The following is a 19257-nucleotide window of genomic DNA, read 5'->3' as shown; positions in this document are numbered from 1 at the left end:
AAGTCCTAATGTAAGCACTTCATGACTATAGTGGAGCATGCTAAAAACTGTTTTGTTAAAATCAGTTCAGAGAAGAAATTCGTTTTTGAATTATTTCAACAAAACTGGTAATCATGAAGTTAAATAAAATTGAAAATATTTTTGTAATGAATCATGAGAAGTACTGTTCTAACTGGATTTCTGGGGTTAAAGGTTTAAAGAATGTGTGTTTAAATCATAAGGCTTACTTATAATAAATTTCATAAGTTTTTATGAAGAATATTTTAGGATTTTTTTTAACTAATTTGTTTGATTTGTATGTATATAAACAATAGTAGAATGAGGTGAAAAGTCAGCTGAGAATTATGGAAGGCCGTGGATATAGTGGCAACAATTGAGCTTTATAGTCATATAAGTTCTAATTAATGTGTGTCTTGATGCCAAGATCTGAGTTTCAGATAGCATAACTGGTAATATTTTTATATAGTAAGCAGAAGTTGCAGGTTTGAATCCTGTTTCTGATTTTTTTTTTGTCAGAATTTTCTCAATTATTTAATTAAATTCATTATCAATTTTTAATTATTAATCATATGACAAGATGGTATGTGTACCCACTTTTAGACCAATTTACATAATCTAAATAATTAAAAATTAGATTAACCCCTTCTCAGCAGGGAGTCTTAATTAAAATCCATAAAATTCAAAAGATGTTAACTTTTTTGTTTATTATTTATAATTCTTGTTTGTTGCCATAGCAATAATTCCAAATAATTGGAATAAGAAATCTGTTATCAGTTTTATTAAAGTAACTGTGCTTTAAACAATGAATGAAATAGACCATTGAAAAGTAATTGTTGATAGATGGCTCGAAAATCCAGAAAAACCAACATATTTCATAGTAAAAGAGCTACAAATTTTCCAAAATACAGTGGATGGAATTGTTAAATCAGTATCATAAGACATTGTCCATTTCTTGAAAGCAAGGTTGCAGTGGAAAATGGTAGCAGTTCACAACTCAACCAGAAGATAATCAGAGTCATTTCTAAAAATCACAGTATGTCAGTGAAAGATGTTGCAAAAAATGCAAAACTGATCAAACAATAGTTAGAAGTGGGTTAAGCAGCATGCAAATATGAGATTATATAAAGAAACAGGAAATACCTAAAGTGACTGAAAAACAAAAGAAGGTAATTAAAACTAGAGCACAAAAATTCTATTCTTTAATTAATTGGCAGAAGAATGCTTGTTTGGTTTTAGATGATGAAACGTATATGAAGGTTGATGTCTCAGCATTTTCAGAATTGCTATTATAGAGCAGAGTTGTTCTTCCAGAATCTCAATTGGTATTGAAGAGTTTGGCTCAAAATATTTGGTATGGCAAGAAATTTGCCAGTGTGGATTGAAAGGTTTGTTATTTATGACAAAAGGAAATATTAATGCTGAAATTTATATTAATGAATGTTTAAAAAAGTCTCCTTTTTTTTAAGAAATCATGGTGGCCAGATTTGACAACCATACACTATGCAAAATCCACAGTAAGTTGGTTGGAACAGTATGGAGTCAGTTTTGTACTTAGAGACATTAATCCACCAAACATGCTGGAATGCTGATCAATAAAAAGATTTTGGTCTTGTAAAAAAATTAATTAAAAACAAAACAAACAGCAAAAGCCATTAAAGATAGAAGTGGAAAAGAACAGTTATTGAAGAAAATACAGTAGAGCATCGATTATTCGACCCCCAATTAACCGACTTATCGGTTAACCGACCGCATTCTAGTCGGCAAATTCAAATGTCCGCTAGTGATGTGGCACTACAATATTTGGTTATGTCTTGGCTACTTTAATATTATTTTTGTTAAATTTTTGCATGTTTTAGCTGGCAGCACTGGCTCGACCATAAAAAGAAGGCTAGTATTTAAACCAGGCCTAATACACTATACTAATAATGTATTTTTTCATACTTTTCGGTTGTCCGACCAACCCCAGTTTCCAATTAAGTCAAATAATCGATGCTCTACTGTACTGTCAAAAATCTTAATGAAGTGCATTCGAAAGAAACTTTGAAAGGATTGGAGCAAAACTTAATTGTTATAATTATTTTTTATTATTATAATTTTTTAATAGTTTGTTAATAACATTTTTAAACATTAAGATAGAAAAAGTGATCATACTTTGTAATAAGAAGGCGGAAAACTTAAAAAATTGAATAAATATAAAATATGTAATTAAATAATTAGAACATATTCTATTATGTTTAAGAAACAAAAAAAAATTAGTTTCCATATATATATTGATTCATAATATTTTTTTTTTGCTGTAAATAACATTTTTACTATAGTTATTTTTCAAAAAGTCAGTGGTTCTTAACCTTTTTATACTCATGGCCCACCAAATATTTCATAATTTTTTTGTGACCCCCATTTTTTTAATAATAATTTATATTTGTTAAATTATCTATAATAAATTGATTTATTATTATTGCTTTACTTTTTTATTTAATAAATGTAAATCATAACTTTATTATTTCATTATCTATTTAAATAACATTCAAACTTCACAATTAAACATGAAAACTCATTAATTTTTAACAAAAAGTAAAATAAGAAACATGTCCATAAATCAATGCTAAAACTAAACTAAAACTAAAACAACCACAACTTGTAAAGATTTTGCATATCTTTTGCAAAAATATTCAAATTTTCAAAGCCAACTACTAAGCCTTCTATTTTTCTTAATTATTTTTAAAATTCCAAGCATTAATAGTTTCTTAGAATTGCTTTGGAATAAAAGAAGTAAATACTGCGGTGTAAGTGGCATATTTGCATTTATTTCTTTTGTACTAACAAAGTTGTATGTAGGAAGAAATAGAAATTAAATAGGAAAACTTTATCTTTCTTATTTCACTTTTCAATACGATATTTGGTTATACATCAATTTTCTTTTTATTATATTCTGAAGGAAATTTTGCATAATTTGGCGGCCCCCGGCAAACCTCTTATGGACCCCCAGGGCCTCAGCCCCCCTGTTAAGAATCACTGATTTAAGTCTTGAATGTGTTTTAAAAACAAACTTTTGAATAAAAGTGAAATCTTACTGACTACGTTACAAATAAGAATGTTATTATCTTTTGAATTTTATAGATTTCTATTGTTATAGTCTTTATAGTGGTTAATAGAAAGTATATGAAAGTATATTTATGTTTAAGAGAAAATCAATATGATTTGAAAATAATATAGCTTAGTATATTAGATGGAATAACAGGATGGAATATGATAGTTCTTTTATGTAATAATCTTTTAATATTCTGAATGTTTAATTTTCTTTACATTTATTTTATTATATTGTTTGTGTTTATGTGTGTGTGTACATGTATGTATGTATATATATATTATATATATATATATTTATATTTATATTTATTTATTTACTTATTTACATTTATGTCACAATTTTTATATCTTTTTAGCTTTCTCAAAAAAATTATACTTATTTCAGTTGAAATTAATTAATATAATACATATTATCTAGCTTCTTAATGTCTCTATGTGCAACAAATAAATGCAATTCAAGATACATTTGACTAACTGTTTAATGATTCAGCACATTACTATTCATTACCTTTAGTAATGTTATACAGGTTATAGATAGTAAGTGGGTGCATTGAAACGAAACCTGAAATTGAATGATGCAGCTGTAGATGAACTTTCATCTACAGGTACATCATGCAATATTTTTGCTGCATTATAAGAAAGTTTGTTTTTCTGATTAAATTGAAGTTTCTCAGTATTAAGGTGTGTTAGTTTTATAATTATAAGAAATGCAAGAGAAGAGATTGAGGATATAGACACTATGCATGATCAGTTTAAAAATATATATAGTTAAAGTTCATAAACATTTCTGAAAGGATTTAAGAAGTTTAAGAGTTAGATAATATGTAACAGCAGAAAAAAATAGTATGCTGTAAAAATACTGTAAAATTTAATGCAGATTTTTTTTGTCTATAAATTGTATGCACTACTACTAATGAAATTCAGTTGCATCAGTGAATCAATTTTAGATGATAGATCTAAAGTTGTTACTTTTATATGCTATAAATAGTCATAAATGATTTTTATAATATAATAAATATAAAACATAATTTAAAAATTATTTTTTATTATTATAATTTTTTAATAGTTTGTTAATAACATTTTTAAACATTAAGATAGAAAAAGTGATCATACTTTGTAATAAGAAGGCAGAAAACTTAAAAAATTGAATAAATATAAAATATGTAATTAAATAATTAGAACATATTCTATTATGTTTAAGAAACAAAAAAAAATTAGTTTCCATATATATATATTGATTCATAATATTTTTTTTTTGCTGTAAATAACATTTTTACTATAGTTCTTTTTCAAAAAGTTATTGCTTCTTTTCAGATTACAAATACTATACAATACTACAATACTATAAAAATTTTACTTGCAAAATTTCTACTCATTAAATTTTATCAGAAATAGGATATCAACTTGAGACCTTGTTAATGAGGAATGATGATTTCACAAATTTTAATATGAACTTTGTAAAGTTTAAGAGACTAATGCTTAATAGATTATTGCTACAAAATGTTTTTACAGTATTCATATCTGTTAAATGATTCTTATTCTTTTTTAACTAAACTAGGCACTATATGATTATCAGAGTTCTGAATTATGAGATTATTTATTTCATGGGAATTGCAACTATAGTTATCTTAAAAATCAAATTTAATATTTTTGTTTTCACTTAGTTTCTACTAAGCTGAAATTCAAGGTGACCTTCAGCTGTACAACTGTCAGTAATGGTTACTGGACAGTGCAGGTTTCTAGTTGACAGTTGCCAATATAAATGCAACTAATACCTTTTTTTTGTTTTACTTTTAATACTTATTTGAAAAATTTAAGTTTAAATAAGGGATAATTTATGATTGAATTGCATTCTTGTTTTATGATTTTTACAATATCATTTGTTTGTTAAATATGTGATTTTATTGATATGATGAGGAAAGAGAGATTTAAAGACAAATAAAAAATTTAAATTAGTTGTAGATAATTCAATTTAAAATAAAAATGACAAATTAGTGAATAAATTTTTCATAGGCCCTATTAATTTCAAATTAGTGTTTCAAATTAAATGTAATTTCAAAATATTTTGTTTGCTTATTTACATTATATCATGTTTTATCATATTTTATAAATTTACACTTTTTTTAAAGACAATTAGAGAACTTATCAAACTGTTTCACTATATCTGTTAAATACCAGAAGCTACCCAATGTTGCAAAATTGAAACTGCAAATGTTTTCACTTCAGGCATTATCAGAACATTTATAAAGGTTTGACTTCCGCTACAAAACTTTTGTGAAAATACCTGAGGCTGGACAATCAAAATTGCAAATATTTTTGCAATTTTGATTCTGCAACATTGGGTGGCTTCTAGAAATGTTGAAAGGTACTAGTATATTAGATCAACACATTAAAAACATTTTTTATATCCCAGTATGAATAGCTTTAGATAAAAACTAACGTTTTTGACCAAAACTTGGTCTAAAATTCGAAACTGGAATTCGAACATGTTTAAAATTATTTTAAATTCCAAATTATTTAAAAATTGGAAACTAATTTTTGGTGTACGCGCTACTGAAGTGATAAAAATATTGTTACATCCCAACAAATAAATAATACGATGTATTTGCTAGTGTAGAAATATTAGCAACATGCTAGTGTTGTTTACGCTTTTTCTCATAGCACCACCTCCATGTATATGAAATATTGGCAGCATCTTTCGCATTAATACAGTTGCTGGTCAGGCTGGCTTTCTATATTTTCAATGTTTCAAGGTTGCGAAAGTGTTGAACATGATCTGACATTTTTACCAATTTGGTCCTATGGAGGTTGGCTTGTATTTCGGAGTCTGTGGCATAGGCAGCTAGGACGGTGATATGCCTTTAGTTGGCGATATCATATCTGTGTTCCTGTATTCTTTTGCTTAGTGAGCGCTTCGTGGATCCGATGTATACTAGATCTCGCTGGAATCTGTGAAGAACTATATAGACACTCAGTTCTCAACTTTTCTCTGTCCTGTCTTTGTCATTGTGTAACAGCCCATATATTGTGTTAGATCTCTTATATGCGATCTTTGTGCCTTTATGGTTAGCAATTTCTTTATAAATTGAACTTAGGTGTTGGCTGTATTGCACCACTGTGTGTGATTGGTTGCTACTATGATTATGGGTGTCTACCTGTGTGCTGTGTGTGTGGCGTGTCGTTAGTAGGTTGGCGTATCTGTGCAATAAATTATGTATCATGCTTTGACCATACCTGTGCTTTACTGCTATGTTTTCAATTCGTTTTATCAGTATCCTGCCATCTAGTGTGGTGCATGCACGCCCTTCTAGTTAGTGCACGGAATGCAGAGATCTTGTAAGAAAAAGGGTCTGCAGAGTTTGATGGAATAAATATTGGTACGTAGCAAAGTTTGTAATGTATGCTGGTTTGCACTCTGTCTGCATCAAGGTGAAAGTTGACGTCTAGGAAATGTGCATTTGTGTCACTCTTCTGCTCCAGTTTGACAGTAAGGCCATACGGGTTGTTGTTCATGTATTCCAAGAAATCATTTACGCTGGGCTCAGTCTTCCAAAGAATGCAGATGTCATCTACATACCTTTCATAAACTAGGATGTTGGGTAGGAATAGAGGTATGACCTTTTGCTCCAATTGTCAGACAACTAATTTGCACAAGTTCCCTGAGATGGGGCTGCCCATAGGTATGCCCTGTTTTTGTAAATATGTAAGAGTTGTTGAAGTGAAAGAATGAAGTATAGCATAAGAGGTGTGTTAGCACTAATACATGCTTACGATGCATACCCGCCCCTTCGCGGCTTAGTAACAGATTCCTGAGTGCACAGAAGCACGGTTGTATTTTAATTTAGGGGTATAGGGGGAGAAAATCAAAGACAGTAATGCATGCAACATCTGTTGCCTTAACTTGTCGTAAACTATCAGAATTAAATATATTCACACCTTTAACGTTATGCTGGACACGTTAAAGGTGTGAATATATTTAATTCTGATACTTGGTTCCAGTAAGCATTCCTTATTATATACGTAAACTATCAATTAGATCATTGGAATTCTTGACATTCCAATCATACCCCTGTAAGCGCTCAGATATAAAGTTCTGTACTGCATTGTACTGGCTTTTTTGTTGTTTTCTACATATTTCTGCTACTTTCTCTAGGACTCATTGCAGTAAAATCATGCTGTTTGTGGGGTATTGTGTAATGGATTCAAAATGCTCTTTGACCCTGAGATTCACTGATCTATAAGTGGATTTTATGTAAGAAAAATTCATTACTTCCTTTGCTTGATCTGATCGCATAAATTTCCAGCTTTTTAATTTTTGCCACAGCTTCTTTGTCTGTTCTAATTATCTGTATGATTGAGGGTAATCTTTTAATTACTAGTTGGACATTATATTTTTTTGTTAATGGTGTTATCATCTCTGCTATAGTTTTGCCCAACACTATGAAATACTTTTTAACTTCTTCATTTTTACTTTTCCAGCTTTACAATTTGGATGTGTTCAGCAGAAATAAATTACAAATTTATGACCACACTTATGCATTTGCTGAGAGAATATTTTTAATAACTAATGTTTTTAGCCTATTCCTATAGGTCATCATCAGGTTTCTTAAAATGGTTTTTAGAAAATGTTCCATGAATAGAACACCCCATTTAAATTTTTAATCAATGAAGTATTCTAAATACAAATTGAAACAAATAAAATAAATAAATTATGAAAAATATAAGGTTAACAATAAATAAAAATAAACTTAAAAAAATATACAAGGTTAATAAAATAAATGAATATGTGAATAAAAAGAAAATATATACACTAAAAACTATAAGAGTATAACACATAAGCCAAATATGATTATAGGGGAACACATAATTCAAGGTTTTTTATATCCAAATCTTTCTTCAATGATGCATTTTCAGGCTGAAGGTAGTGCATTTGCATCTCTTGCATTCAGGCACTGCTCTTTGATCTTACTTTTGTAAATGTCTATTTTTTTCCATATCCATAATGATGGTTGGGGAATGTACCTTTTTAATGATGTTTGCTTCATCCCACTTTATATCAGAGCCTTTTACCTTTGACATAGTCACTAAAATTGTACAGTATGTCCTTTTTCTACATTGTATTTGTGTTCCTTGAGTTACACTCATGGTGTGACTGAAGGAACCCAAGACTCAGCTTGGTTATGTTTTCTGCCTTGGGGTGATGTCATACTGTATATATAACTTTGTGCTAAATAGTTAGCACAAAATTATATATATATGATATGATATCATCCCAAGGCAGAGTCTAAAAACATAGTAGTGGAATATGACAAGAAGCTGAAATCAATATAATGTAGTGGAGGAAAAGAGTTGGCATATAAAAGAGGCAGTACTATATATCAAATGCTGAAAAATGATAAGGATATCATACATAGCATCAGAGCTCCTGGAGTTTATAGCATACCAGTAAAAGATGAAAGATTTGACAAGGATTTAATTAACATTGGAGCCACAAATAGATCTCTTAGAAGAAGGATTAAAGAACACAAATATGTTATTGGGAAAAAAACAAACAGTGCTATCCATATATGCCTTGGAGCTGGATATTGAAGCTAAATTGGAGCAAGCAACACTGATTAAAAAGTTTTTTACTAGAGAAGAAACTAAATTTTTAGAGACATTAGAAATATATGACAGCCTTGAAGAGAGAGAGTGCATTAACATACGAGATGTGAATTTTTATATGCTGCCAGTTTATGAGCAATGGAATCATTGGAATACCAGTGACTATATGCACTGATGTTGCCTGGCTTTCTGTACACTTTGGTACAATATTGCTTTTTTACTATAAAAACTATTACATCTAAAAAGTTTACTTCCGATGAACTTTTCTGGTCTATTTTAATGCCCACTTTATTGGCGTCAGCTGCTTTTATGAAGTCTCTGTTGAGCAGTCATTGTTTCAAATAGGGGTGTAAAGCTAGTTCGCCTCCTCGTGGTGCACCCTGGATAACATCTACTTGTGAACTAAATGAGCTAGCAACTTTTGGCATCCAAATAATCTGTAGGATCTCTTGGACAATACACATCTTTTCAACCTTTTCAACTGAACTTTTCAATTAAACTACATATGTCTCCTCATTACAAAGACCCTTATAAGGGTCCTAGTACCAAAGACCTTGGTCCTCAAATTAAGATATGTCAAATTAATATTGAAGGCATTAGTCAAGCAAAATGCCAATACTTACATAGAATTCTAAAGGATAACAAAATTGACATAGTTGTAATTTAAGAGACTCATACTGAGAATGAATACCAACTCCAGACAAGAGGTGTGATTCTTGGTTTTGAACTAATTGGTTCAGCCTACCACAAAATATACGGCACTGCAACATATGCCCGTAGTGACATTGAGGATGTCCTGTTTTGCAAAGCAACCACTGACAATAACATTCATGTGGTCACTATACAGGTTGGCCAAATTACAATCAGCAATATCTATAAACCTCCAGCTACAATTTGGTCACAACACGTCATACCACAATTACCTCATCCTGCTGTCTACTCGGGAGACTTCAACAGCAACCATAAATGCTGGAAATACCGCAACACTGATCAAATGGTGACATGGTAATTAAATGGGCGGAGGAAAATAATCTTTATTTTCTGTTTGATGCTAAAGATCGTTGCACCTTTAGGTCCAGCACTTGGGGCCGTGAATATAACCCTGATTTGTGCTTTGTGTCTTCAGATAAAAATACACAACTGTTACCAGCTACACGCACCATTTTAAATCAGTTCCCGCATAGCCAGTACCACCCAATAATTATCAGAATTGGACTTAGTGTTCCTACAGTAAATAGTATACCACGCACAAGATAGTCCAGTTAGCCTTATTAAAATTCTTTATTCTCAGAAGATCTTGACAAATGTTTGGGGTGGATCTCCCTACAACCAACAATTTTAAAAGGTTTGTTGGAGCACTGTTTAGTGTAGCCAAAAAATGTATACCTAGAGGACACCACAATATTTATATCTCCAGATGGAGTGAAAAAAGTGAATCACTGTATAGGAAGTTCCTAGAATCTGGCAATCTTGAAATAGGAGAAGAACTACTTCATAGCTTAGATGAGGCCTGTGCCTTAGATGGATAAACACTGTACAAAATTTGGATTTTACAAAGTCAAGTAGGAAGGTGTGGTCCCTGCTTAGAAGATTGGGAAGAGCAACTGTCAAACCAGGTAGAGAAATATTGATTACTCCAAATAGTATTGCAGAACACATACTAAATATATCTAGAGCTCTTAGAGATCGAGAATTCACAATTAAGATTAAAAAAGAGCTTATGCCCATCAAAGCTAAATGTATAAATGATACAGCATATTCACTACCCTTTGTTACTGAAGAAATCTCTGCTGCTCTTAAACAAATAAAAGCTGGAAAGCCCCTGGAAATGATGGTGTCCATCCTGAATTCCTGTTATACAGCGGAAAGTATACTAAGCAATGGTTGGCTTGCTTCTTTACTGGCATCCTACAGAAAGGTAATATTCCTTTTGCAATGAAACAAGCTAAAATCATAGCTATCTTGAAATCTGGAAAACCTAATGATAGACCTCAGAGTTATCGACCCATTTCATTCTTCAGTGTGATGTATAATTTTTTAGAGAAACTTCTTTACAACAGATTAAGCAATACAGTTTTTGAGAACATCTCAGTAGAGCAGGCTGGTTTTGACTGAATAGGAGTTGTACACACCAGGAACTAGCCTCCACTACTTTTGTAGAAGCTGGATACCAAAGGCAATTAAAAACATCTGCGGTATACGTTGATCTTACTGCAGCACATGATACTGTCTGGCAGCATGGCCTAATCTATAAACTGCTCTGAGTAATATCCTGCTTAAAAATAGTTAAAATAATTGATGAGATGTTAAATAACTGACCCTTTTATCATGGGAAATTTGAGAAGTAGGATAAGAAAACTAAATAATGGCCTACCTCAGGGTTCTGTCCTGGCACCACTACTTTTTAGTCTTTACATAGCTGACTTGCCTCAAACAAAGGCAAGGAAATTTGGTTATGCAGACGATTGGATGATTGCCATGAAACATAAAGACCTTGCAATTACTGAGAAGATCCTGACTTATCTACCTTAGGACAATATTTTTGCCAGTGGAGACTTCAATTGAGTAAGACAAAAACTGAAGCTACGTGCTTTCACCTTAATAACAAACTGGCAAATGAAGAATTAAAGACTTATTTTGAAAATAATTTACTGAAATATAATAAGAACCCAAAATATCTTGGTGTCACTTTGGATAGAACTTTATCATTTAAAACACATCTGATGAATCTTGCTGCCAAGATTAATACCAGAAACAACATTCTTCAAAGGTTATGTGGAACTACATGGGGCTCTTCGCTGTCTACCTTACAGATCTCTGCTCTTGGCTTGGTTTTCTCTGCAGCGGAATACTGTGCATTGGTATGGATGAATAGTACTCATGTTAAAAAACTGGATGTCCAACTAAATAATACCCTACGTATCATAACAGGCACTCTTAAATCTACTCCTATTCATTGGTTACCTATTTTGAGCCATATTCCTCCATCTGTACTACGAAGGGATCGCGCTCTGCTCAGGGAATATGGGAAAATACTATCCAGTCCACAACTTCCGATTCATCAGGATATTGATAACTTCAGCATAAATCGACTTAAATCAAGACACCCCCCCTCTCTTAAGAGCTAAATCCTTGCATTCCAATAATTTCAACCTTACTGAATCTTGGAAAAGACTTTGGGCTGATATCTCTCTGGTGGACAGTCGACAACTTCCTTGTATCACAAGGCAACCTCCTGGATTTGAATTATCCAGAAATCTTTGGAGTGTGTTAAATAGAATTTGGACCAAACATGGTTTATGTAGGGACAGTCATTTTAGGTGGGAAAAAGTCGCATTCCCATGGTGTGATTGTGGTGCTGAAAGACAGACTATACATCATATCTTGGAAGAATGTCCAATAAGATCTTTTCCAGGATAACAGAGTTACTTCCTGATTGTGACTGAAAGTATTCTAAGCTATATTTCTAACTTAGATTTACATTTATGATTTGTGGTCTTTTTTCTGCTTTCTGTTCTTTTTACTAATTAGATGTGTAGCCATGCACTAAATAAATAAATGTTACAAATAATGTTTAGACCATCAATGTATCTACAGATTATTTTAATATTACTTTTGTATTTCCTTATCACTGGTGCTTCTATCCATTCTACCACTATTTCTGCTAGGTTACCTAATACTGGTGAACCCATTAGTATCCTACTTCTTGTTTATTCCAGCTGAAATATGAGTTAGACATTATATTATCTAAGAAGTCTGCCATTTTCTTTCAGTGTGGTAGGTAGTAAGCAATCCTATGGACCAGAGCAGAAAATGGTTGCATTTTTTTTTGTAAGAGGTTGGTCAAAAAAACAGCTTACAGAATTTATTTTGCAGGCTGTTTTTTAAGTAAAGGCCGACTAGTAAATCTATATTATATGTTGACAAATAAGCCTAATTGTAATCTATTGATAGAACAAACCAAAAATGAGATGGAACAATAACTAAATTCAACCTCTAGTGAAAACTTTATGGAAGGATAGGTGGAATTCAAAAGCTCTATAAAGAGTAACTCACTCCTTGTACCATTCCATGCAATTAAGGTATCACGTACATATCTTGTGCTGTCACCACTTGAGCTATGTTATACCACCTCTTCTATCTTGCCACCCCTTGACTTTTAACCATCAAAATTTAACGATATCGTTGGATACAGTAGACAGTTGGTACTGTTGGATCATTGTTTCTGACTATTAATCCATTATATATGAATCAATAGATAATTAATACATCTTTTATTAACACCTGTATACCTTCAAAGTTTTACAAAATAAATCTTGTATTAACTTACATAAATTTAAATTATGAGATTTTATATTTTAAAATTTATATTTAATTTCTATTTCTAAACTTGTATTAAAATTAGAAGATAGTATTTATTTATTTATACAATACTATAAATAGATAGTATTTAATTAATGATGTCAACTTGTATTTTATTGGTATGGTTACAAGCAAAAGTCTTATGATACAATACTAAGCTGCTCTATGATATAATATAATGCTACTTATATTAGTATATTTAGTTTTTTACTGTAATATAATTTTAATTTATGGAATAAATTTGAAAAAATATATTAAGTGTTTTTTTTATTTTTTAGGGAAATTGCAAATATGAATGTTATGCAATTTGAAAGAGAAGTTATGATATTGTGATCTAGAAAAATATTAAGTATAATAATAATGAATCAAAGGAATGATACACGAAATAGAAAATCTGATAATGCCAAAAATATTACAGGAAACAAACATTCAGTTTTACAAACCAGACCATCAAGAAATAAGAGAAAGAAAATTACTGAATCTTACACATCAAATGAATTAGAATTTGATGATTCTAAAATGACTAAGCATTCAGTAATTAATAAAGATGATACAAGTGGAATGAAAAAAAATCTTTCAGATTTAGGTGAATCTGTCTCAGAAAATAAATCTGGAGATTTTACAATGAATAAAAAAGATGATATATTGACTCCACCATCTAATAAAGAAGAACAATCATCCATGATAATTAAAAACAATAATAGTAAAACGGTAGTTTCCCCAAATGAAAAAGATTCTTCAGAGAGCCTTCGAAAAGCTGCCAGAAAAGTTCCAAAGAAACGAAAGTTTAGTCCAGCAGAAGTAGAACAGTTTCAAACAAGCTGTGATCAACAACCAGTTAAAGATATTTCAGAGAGCAATCTCATTTCTGATCATTTAAGCAAAAGGAACTTAATTACTGGAACTGAAATAGATTTGAAAGAATGGAAAGGTCATAGAATTCTTGCTAAACGAGATGGTTTTTATTTGCCAGGAGTTATTAAAGAAATTAGATCTGACTTTGATGTTGAAGTTTTATTCGATGCAAATCAAGGTACAATTGTAATTAACGATGTTTTAGGACAGAGAAAATATGACATTGTAAGTGACCATAGTCCTTCTCCAGGCCAAGTAACAGTTGGAGCACGTGTATGTGTCAGAGATAATTCAGAAGAAAATATATTTGTAGAAGGTGTTGTAATGGTACTAAGTGCCAAACCTGTGCAATATAATGTGAAACTTGAAGTTCCTTCAAAATATGCCAATAAGGGTGAAACTTTATGGGTCTCAAGAGCAAATCTAAGATTATTATTACCTCCATGGTGGGAAGAACTAAACTTATCTGATGACCAGCCATCACAATTACCCCCAATACCACAAGTTCATTGGCAAAATCAATTATCTCCAGCAATTGTAACACATCAGTTTCAACCAGAACCTCCTGTGCCAACAGATATACAAACTGTTCAACAACTTTTACCACAAAAAGTAACTACAAATATATCTAGTTCTGAAATGTTTGTAGTTGATAATTCTGTATTAATAAATAAAAATAACAACATGAAAACAAATGCAGACAATTTGTTAAAACTTGCAAATAAACAACAATTTACAAATAGTGCAAGTCCTCACTTTGCAGATGAATCTTCAGATGATGACCTTAGAAAAGAAAATATTAGATTTGATATTGGTCATTCACCAAATTTACATTTAGCTATACCTGTTTCTAATAATCGATCATCAAGCAGTTTAAGAAAAGAAGATATTAGTCCTCCCAATGTTGGTTCTTTTGAACATGTTTCATCACTTCCTTCTCCAGCATTAACAGCTTTAAAATATAAAAAGGGAGATATTGTTTCAACTCCAAATGGAATTAGAAAAAAATTTAATGGTAAACAGTGGAGAAGGTTGTGTTCTAAAGATGGTTGCACAAAAGAATCACAGCGTCGTGGATACTGTTCAAGACATTTAGCTTCGAAAGGAAAGAACAATATGAGGTCACCATCTTTGATATTTCCTGGCCGTCGAAAAGGAACAATTAAAGATTCTGTTGGAGGAAAAGAAATTGAATGGGATGAAATATCACAGGAAGATAAGACAAGTCCTGCAGGTTCAATTGACAGAGATCACAGAGTTCAAGGACAGTTTGATGTTGATGAGACTGAGGCAGCTAATATGTTAGTATCCCTTGGAAATTCCAGATCAACTACACCTGCTGTATCTCCTAGCCATACTCCTATTCCAATTTCACCAATTGTGAAATCTCAGCATCAAAGTCCTTTACCAACAGTTGCTTTTTCAAATATTTCTCCATCAGTAAATCAGTTGCCAGTACAATCACAGACATCAATGCAACATTGGTCTCCATTACCTCAAAATCAATCTAAAATTAATACGCACATCCAAGAGCATCCTTCTGATCTGTATAAACGTGCAGTTATAAGAACTGAAATTCCAGTAACTCAGTCATATACTCTAGAGCAAGAACAACTTTCACAAAGAGAAATTAGAGGATCAGTACTTCATTTAGCTGATAATCCTTCAGATTCCATTCTTTCTCCTCCTCCTACATCACAGTTGCCCACTACCCAGCCTTTATTTGTACATTCTTCTTCTGTGCCTGTTGATCACTATCATCGAGAGTCAATGATAAAATCAGATATAAATGATGAATGTAACATGCCTTCTAATGCTGTTAGTGTGGTCATATCTGCAGGTCAGAATGGACACAAAACTGGAATGCTAAAACAAGCCTTACAAAATCCATTTGGAAATTCCAGAGAAATTGCAAATAATATTTACTCTGAAACTGAACAACAATGTGTGTCCAGTGAAGTAAAGCATATAGAATCTACTCAATCATTTTCCAAAGAAAAGACAGGGAATACTGAAATTAATGAGTTTGTTAATCACCCTACACCTGTTCATTTATTACCTGTAATGCCTATAAATGGAGACAGAGACACTCATGCTAATCTTGTAATGAATGGTTCAGGTCAGTTTTATTTATAACCTTTTTATATATTAGTGTAATATTAATATAAGTAATATGTTGAAAATAGAATTTTTTTTCTTTTTTGTTAATTATATTAAGTTTGCAAAGAACTTAAAATGTTTTATTGAAATTTTAATGTTAGTTATTTTGAGTTTCTTTATGTAAAATTAGCTTTCTTTTTGCAAATTTTCTTGTATTTGCTATCTTTATCTTCTGTAAGTAGATTTTTGTTCCAGATTAATTCATTTTTTTTTACTGAAAAGTAACTTACATAAGTCAGCAGTTATTTTTATACAAAAAGTGATACAAAGTGATACACAATAAACTGAAAAGACAAATGAACTCCTTGTTTACAATTCTGATTTATATAATTACAATAAACTGAATTAAATATTAATAACTAATAATTATTTTAATATCTCTTATGGATTAAATAATTAGGTAAATTCATCTAGATAGAAAACTAAAAAATTTTTTAAAATGTTAAGATATAAAGTTAAAAAATCTTTGATGCCATTGAACTGGTTCCATTTTGTAACTTTACTATAGCATACACCAATATACTTTGCTGTGTTTATATAAGTTAATATTTTATTTATATTTTCCTTGCTGGTTGGTTTAATTTTTTTATTTTTATATCTTTATTTGACATGTATGGATTTATAACATTTAAAGCTAAATTTATATTTTAATTCCTCTTAGTGTAAATGCATAATTTATATCAATAGTGTGGCCATATCTGTATATCTGGCCACATAAATAGTCACCTAGCTGAGGTTAGGAAAAATTGATATACAGAACTGTAATTAAAGTATTGAATCTGCTAAAAGTTTAATACAGATTATAAATGAACAAAAAATAAAAAAATCAAATAACATCCCTGCTGTATATTCTTTGCAATTTACTGTAGTTCAAACTTTCATATAGTAAACAAATAATCAACACACACCGGAGAAATATACAAATAATCCTACATTAAAACCTTTAACCGGTGTGGGGTAAGATCAAATTGTGTACGCAAACGTTTTCGGATGTAATGTTTTGTACTTTCATATAGGATAATGTATAAAAGAAAACTTTCATACATTATCCTATATGAAAGTATGAAATCCTATTTTCTTTCAATTACAGATAATTAACATTGAATAATAGAATAATGAAATAGTTGGTACTGTGAATACAAGTTGTTTGTAGTAGGATTCATTCAAGTACTGTACAGTATTAAACAGAGTTGTTTAATACCCATAGACTAAATTAATATCCCAACAGAATCCAATATGTTTATGACATGATAGTAAAGATAATATTTAAATGTTGTATTTAACAAGAAAATTCAGAAATTTATTAAATAGAAGTCACTAAATATGCAGAAGTATCCAAAAGTTGGAAAAAAGTATTAATAATTAAACCAGCTTTTACATTATGCTCATCAATATTTTATACAATATAGAAAAGACAAAAAGAAATTGTTTGTTGGTATTAGAAAAAATATTTAATAAAAAACAAGACTCACAAACAGTGTATTAATATTACCTTCAAGCAAGGTAAAATAGACTTAGAACACATACAGAAATCAAACAGCTTCTTTAACATATTCCAAAAGGATTTGAAAAATAATATCATATTTGAAGTTCAGTTTAATGGACAAAAACTCTTTAGAATTTTTGAATAGAATTACATCAAAGTAAAACAGATTTTAAATTTGTATTTTTAAAGACGTCTTTTTACAGAAAAATCTGTTTCTTAAAAACATTTACATGTTGAAAAAGAAGTAATAGCTGTATAGCTATGAAGATTTTTACATAACAACATTACTAAATGAAATTTTGTAGAAATTTAAAATTACATTCAAACAAACTTTTTAAATCAATTTTGTTAAAACATGTAAACAGTGACCAAACACAAACCATGAAGGATAAGGAAAAGCATGCTCTTTAACTAACTAAACTTACTTTGCAAGCATCCAAGATGAGCTGATTGTATACATTACTGATTGAGATGCATAAGGTCTCCCAAATTAATAAAATGTTTCTTTCTGAACTTGAACAGAGTATCTGACTATAATGGATCATAGATGTTTTCCAGTACCCTATTAGACAGTTATGAGTTGGGTCTGTTGTCTTAATTTTCAGAAATTGTACTTGCCAGCATTCTTACAATGTCCCAATATATGAAAAATAACAGTATCTGTGTCCTGTCTGAAAGGAATTTGATAGATTCATGACTTTTTGAGTAAAAAATGATGTTCCCTATCAATGGATTTTAACCTCTAGGGTGAGCTGCAGTTTGAGAGGAGAAATATAAATATATAATTGTCTCATTCCTTAAATAAATAAGTAATTACCTAAAACCAGCAATAATTCTCTTCAAAACGAATGTTTTCTTCTGTTTCTAACAGTCATCATCAGGTTTTGCCGGCCAAATCCTATAGAAAAGCTGTCGTGAAGTTATGCAAGACTTCTTCCAAACTGGACTTTCTTGTTAATTACCGTTTACTGGGGTTATTCCCTGCTTCAATTTATAGAATATGTTTACCTCCTGACTGTTCTACATTACTACTGGTGGTCAGACACTTGTGTTTGAGAAAAGCGATAAGATTTGCTAAGAGAAGAAGGTATGCATTAGTGAATGAAATTATCTGATTGGAAAATTATTTTTATGAAGAGAACCCCGACATCCTGACCAGGATTAATGCAAGCGTTATCCGATTGGCAGACTCTATTACAAGGAGTCTCAAGAAACACCATTGTAAGAAAATAGAATGGCTTTCAACGTTCCAATGCTGGAGTGAAAACCAAATACAGGGTTCTCTTGTATTTGGGACAACATATGACCTCTGTCTATGCTGGTTAACACAGCCAAGTTAAGCCCTTTGTTTGCTCCTTCTCCTCCAGAGGATTTAAATAAGGTTATACCAGATGTTGAAAGCATGGTTGAAGGTCTTAACAACATGCAAAAGGAATACTTCTGATGGAAAGCTTTCTTCTCTATTCATAACCACACTATCAATGCACAAGATGAAGTAAGCTATTGGAAGGCCATACATAATTCAAGGTGCTGGATGGATCATAACAGTATAGTTGCTGTAAGAGCAGACAAATCCAGAAGCATAGTACTAGTGAATAGGGACACGTATAGAAATGGCTTACGTGAATACATCCGCAACACTGAATGCACTAAGGCCCCCAGTGGATATTTGGAGAAGATTCAAACAAGAGTTAAACGTA

At 31.0% G+C, this 19257-nt stretch overlaps 1 protein-coding gene across 3 annotated transcripts in view; it reads left to right on the top strand.

The window, feature by feature from the left end:
* cic (Putative transcription factor capicua) overlaps positions 1 to 19257 on the top strand; it is a 123070-nt gene that overhangs the window by 14993 nt on the left and 88820 nt on the right. For all 3 annotated transcript variants that reach the window (XM_067275597.1, XM_067275595.1, XM_067275596.1), the window contains exon 2: positions 13335 to 16030. In XM_067275597.1, the coding sequence (XP_067131698.1) occupies positions 13417 to 16030 (2614 nt within the window). In that variant the 5' untranslated portion in view covers positions 13335 to 13416. The remainder of the gene's footprint in view (positions 1 to 13334; positions 16031 to 19257) is intronic.

Source organism: Centruroides vittatus, unplaced genomic scaffold, assembly GCF_030686945.1.
Source record: "Centruroides vittatus isolate TY-2023 unplaced genomic scaffold, ASM3068694v2 contig_628, whole genome shotgun sequence".
NCBI classification, from domain to species: domain Eukaryota; kingdom Metazoa; phylum Arthropoda; class Arachnida; order Scorpiones; family Buthidae; genus Centruroides; species Centruroides vittatus.
The sequence above is the reverse complement of the archived record's forward strand: the minus strand, read 5'-3'. Positions and strand labels throughout refer to the sequence as shown.